Consider the following 5,000-nt stretch of genomic DNA (forward strand, 5'->3'; position numbering starts at 1 on the left):
TCACGGGTTTTCCAGTCCGGACAATTCGAGCTGCAACCTCGACATGGCGAAAGGTGGTGATACGGCAAGATGCACGCGCTGCGTCCAGGCTTACCAACGTTTCGACAAGCGAGCTCAGGAGAAATACCGGGAGTTTGAGCTTATGGTTCAGAAATATGAAACGGATGTATACTCGGTGCGGACATGCATGGACGAATGCACGGTAGGAATGACCGATTTGAATGTTTTATCCAGTCTGACCACTTTGTCTGCAAACGAACGTGCACAATTCGCTGATGTCCTTCGGTGCTAGCACGTTTGTTATCTAGGCTTGACCCATGTTTTACATAAAATGCGCGCATAAAATAACGGTTTTGGGGTTTTTTGTGGGGGTTTTTTTTGGTATGTGGTCCACTCTATATTCTGTGTGCGCGCGAGTGCGCGGACGTGCCTCGCTGCTGCGCGCGCACTTGTGGATGATCGCAGAAAGAAGAAGGGGCATGTTTCTCCGCGTGGGATGTGTCAGTGATTAACGAAGGTCCGGTGTGGTTTGAATGCATTGCGTGGAATCGCATAGCTCTGTGTGACTAAAGGTACGGTATTCCACACGCCATCCCAGCTCTCTGAGTGCAGCGGGAATGACTGAGTATTTACTCACACGTGAGGCGCTGATGTACTGTGCGACGTGAAATGAGCGGTCTGACAGCTGTGTACGCAGTCGGGGGTCTTTCGGTTCTCGGGGGCCTGGTTTCGCCCAAAACACGACGAAGAAAGGTTCAGCTACGGAGTTAAATGTGTTTGTTTGCCTGCTTTTGTGTGTGTGTGTGTGTGTGTGTGTGTGTGTGTGTGTGTGTGTGTGTGTGTGTTTAGGCGCAGTGTGGTTTTTTGTGGAATTTCAATAACGTTAACAGCGCAACAGTATTTTTCTTGCCATCTGCCTGGGGGTCTTTTACATTCATTGTTCAGTTGTGAGCAACATTTCCACGTCAGTGCACACGTTGAATATGTAAACATGTAAACAGCTGCGTTGTAGTTTGATGAAGGCCAGGGAGAAGCCCAGTAGCCTTTCATATGCTGATCAGAGAGCAGAACAACATACATCACCATATTTCTGAGCGGTATGTTAGACACTATGTGTAGAAACACCTTAATACACAAACGAACAAAAAATTATACGCATCAGGCCTAGATTTGAATTCATTATACTGGATGTGCAGAACAGTGTTGCATCTCTCTCTCTCTCTCTCTCTCTCTCTCTCTCAGAATCCTTATCCATGACTCTGCTGTTCCCTGTCCATGGTGCTGAAATGCCCTTTTCCTGACACAATGCAGCTCACGCTGTCCCGTTCCCTAAGACCCATTATAGCAGGATGTGCTGCTATATGTGTGCTAGCAAACAGCATCCCTGGATTGCTGTTTCGGAGGATATGTCTCTGTGCATGTGTTACATGGCTGGTTCACTAAGTACAAGAACACAAACAGACAGAGAGAGAGAGAGAGGGAGAGAGAGAGAGAGAGAGAGAGAGAGAGAGAGAGAGAGAGAGAGAGGAGGAGCTACAGCACTGTGATAATGAGTTTATTTGATCAGTCACTTCAGGGTAACGCTGCTGGAGGAAACCATTCAGGAGTGAAGACACACTTTCATAGTTACATGTTCACGTTCAGGTCCCCACAACTCTGCCCAGACCAGTGTGGCTCTTTTTTTAAAAGGGTGCCAACTAGCCTGTACTTCTGGAATGAGTATTTTCTTGTGTTTTCTTGTAATATGTGCAACAAAGGTTTTAGGAAAGTCTTCTGTCAGCTGGGTGGATCAGACACGAGTATAAAAAGTCACTATTGTTAACTGAACAAACAATTAGGTCAAAATTGAGTTTTTCATATATTAAATAATGTGGTAAATATATGTAACGCTCCACTGTGCATTTTTCCAAATAAGATGCCATATTGCAGAGCAGATATGGCAAAAATTCAAAAGACTGTTGAAAATATAACCACTTACAGTAGGGTCCAACAGACTTGCGTTTCTCTCAATAACCGATCCATTTGGCACAGGGGTGGTGTTGAGCACCCAGAAAAAAACCCATTTGCCTTAAAACGTATCAGTAAGCTCCCTGGCTACAAACAGCTGGAACACAGTTTTAAACAGAAGTCTTTCACTAAAGCACCATCGAGCATTATCAGCAAACATGAACATGCTAGCAACATCAGTGGATAGGTTACATACACATCCAGGGAACAGTGGATGTGAGGACCATACGTGGGTTTCAATTTGAAAGGACTAATTCAACACCATATGGAAGGCAAATTCAGATGTATATTTAACATTTTCAAGAGGAAATAGAAAATAATCATTAATCTTAGGTTTAAATATTTTACTCTTGATCAGATCAGTAAGTATCAGCTAAGTACAATGGCTGAAACATATTAAAAACAATACTTTTTTTTGCTATTTCACGATTCCGTAACGATAAATTGCATGGTACAGCCAAAATAAAGGACCAGTCCTGGCTGCAGATTTTCCTGTGGATGTCTGAGTTTAAGACTGAATGGAATGTGAGTAAAGATAACCAACTACATTTTGTGTGAGTGTGTGTGTGTGTGAGTGTGTGTGTGTGTGTGTGTGTGTGTGTGTGTGTGTGAGTGTGTGTGAGTGTGTGTGATGTCGCCCTGACATGTCCACATTTTCTTCCTGTAAGACATCCTGTAAGAGTGAGACCAGTCGAGAGGATATGGGACCCAACAGGACACCGTTGGGGCAGAGTGTGTAGGTCAGCCAGAATACAGGCCCACATAGCCCGTGAAGCTAAGACAGTAGCACCGTCTGGGTCTGTGGCATTCATGCTATTGTTTTTGAATACTGCTACCACGATTGAAATATGCCTCGCAATATAATCAGAACACTTGTGTGAGGCGTTTGAGGTTGGGTAGGATTCTCACATCACACAGTGAATAAAGTGATTCTTTAGTGAGATCATTTTGCATGTTGAGGTGTTCTGTGGTATCACTAGTGCAAAGGCCAGCATCGGAATTACAATCATAAACATGTTTTTTAGCTAGAAAGCCTTGAAAGCCCCCTGCCTAAGCATTGCTCAAGCATACTTCACACACACCTTTCAGCCAGGCCCTTACGAGACCCCTCTAACAGGAACGTGACTGTTGGCTGGTTCGTCCTGCATTGCCTGCCGGGGGGGTGCGTGAGGAGACCGTCTGCGCCTCGGCTGGGGCCTCTTGCACTTCATCTCACAGCTCATGCTCAGGCTGCACCTGATAAGGCCTCTTACACCCTAACCCTAACCCTAACCCTAACCCTAATCCTAACCCTAACCCTAACCCTAACCCTAACCCTAACCTAACCCTAACCCTAACCCTAACCCTAACCCCAGCCCTAACCCTAACCCTAACCTAACCCTAACCCTAACCCTAACCCTAATCCTAACCCTAACCCTAATCCTAACCCTAACCCTAACCCTAACCCTAACCTAACCTAACCCTAACCCTAACCCTAACCCTAACCCTAACCCTAACCTAACCCTAACCCTAACCCTAACCCTAATCCTAACCCTAACCCTAATCCTAACCCTAACCCTAACCCTAACCCTAACCTAACCTAACCCTAACCCTAACCCTAACCCTAACCCTAACCCTAACCCTAACCCTAACCTAACCCTAACCCTAACCCTAACCCTAACCCTAACCCTAACCCTAACCCTAACCCTAACCCTAACCCTACCTCTAACCCTAACCCTAACCCTAACCCTAACCCTAACCTAACCTAACCCTAACCCTAACCCTAACCCTAACCCTAACCCTAACCTAACCTAACCCTAACCCTAACCCTAACCCTAACCCTAACCCTAACCCTAACCCTAACCCTACCTCTAACCCTAACCCTAACCCTAACCCTAACCCTAACCTAACCTAACCCTAACTCTAACTCTAACCCTAACCCTAACCCTAACCCTAACCTAACCTAACCCTAACCCTAACCCTAACCCTAACCCTAACCTAACCTAACCCTAACCCTAACCCTAACCCTAACCTAACCTAACCCTAACCCTAACCCTAACCCTAACCCTAACCCTAACCCTAACCCTAACTCTTACATTCCCTGTAATCTGCACTGTACATGTTAATGCTACTGTAAATGCTCACTCATGGAGGCAGTTAGCCTGTCCCATATGTAGCACTTTGAAACACTGATCTGTTATGTGCCAAATTATGTTACATCCCCACCAAACGATGTACACAATCACACATATTTCAGACGTGTACAGCTGTGGGGAGACTATGCATGGCTCTGTGTGGGTGTGTACATGGTGTAGGGCAGAGACAGGAGGCACAGGGTATTCAGCGTCCCCCTCTGTGTGGTGTGATCAGTACACAGTGGCGTGGGGACCCGCCGAGCGCCACCTAATGAGACCTAAACATGGACTGGTGGAGTTTGCGCACTGTTTGATGCGCATTGTTTTGCTCTGACCTTCGCGCAAACACGGCACGTTCTGGTTGAAATGTAGAATGTCAGTGTAATAACCCTGCTTTTGGAAACAAGAGTAAAATACTGAGAAACAATCACATCTCCCTCTCTCTCTCTCTCTCTCTCTCTCTCTCTCTCTCTCTCTCTCTCTCTCTCTCTCGCTCTCTCATTCTGGCACCATGTGTGCTACTGGTCATCTTGTTGCGCGTAAGTGGGAAGATAATGGTGTTTGCGGCTGAAAAGACCGTCTCTGGAGAGCCCGACTGTATTCAGGAGGGCTCAGTATTGACCAGATAAGCTGTAGCGCTTGTTAAGGGAGTCCTGCCTCCTGCCTCAGAGCATTAAACATGTATAAGCCTAAAGGGGCGAAGACCAGAAAGATCTCTGCTCGCAAGGAGAACCAATGAGACGGGAAAGGGGTTATCGTGTCCCGCCCTCGTCCTGCCCTCGTCCCGCCCTTGGCCCGCCCTCGTCCCGCCCTCGTCCCGCCCTCGTCCCTGCCTGTTGCACCGTTGCACTCGGTTTGCAGACCAGCCGTAATGATTAA

The 5,000-nt window shown here is 46.7% G+C and overlaps 1 protein-coding gene across 1 annotated transcript in view; it reads left to right on the forward strand.

Moving 5' to 3' along the window:
- nalf1b (NALCN channel auxiliary factor 1b) overlaps window positions 1–5,000 on the forward strand; it is an 82,721-nt gene that overhangs the window by 1,174 nt on the left and 76,547 nt on the right. Inside the window, exon 1 of the mRNA XM_035522683.2 lies at window positions 1–202. This exon is cut by the window's left edge and continues 1,174 nt beyond it. Coding sequence (XP_035378576.1) covers window positions 1–202 — 202 coding nt within the window. The remainder of the gene's footprint in view (window positions 203–5,000) is intronic.

The sequence above is a fragment of the Electrophorus electricus genome, chromosome 9, assembly GCF_041902795.1.
Source record: "Electrophorus electricus isolate QZ-2024a chromosome 9, ASM4190279v1, whole genome shotgun sequence".
NCBI classification, from domain to species: domain Eukaryota; kingdom Metazoa; phylum Chordata; class Actinopteri; order Gymnotiformes; family Gymnotidae; genus Electrophorus; species Electrophorus electricus.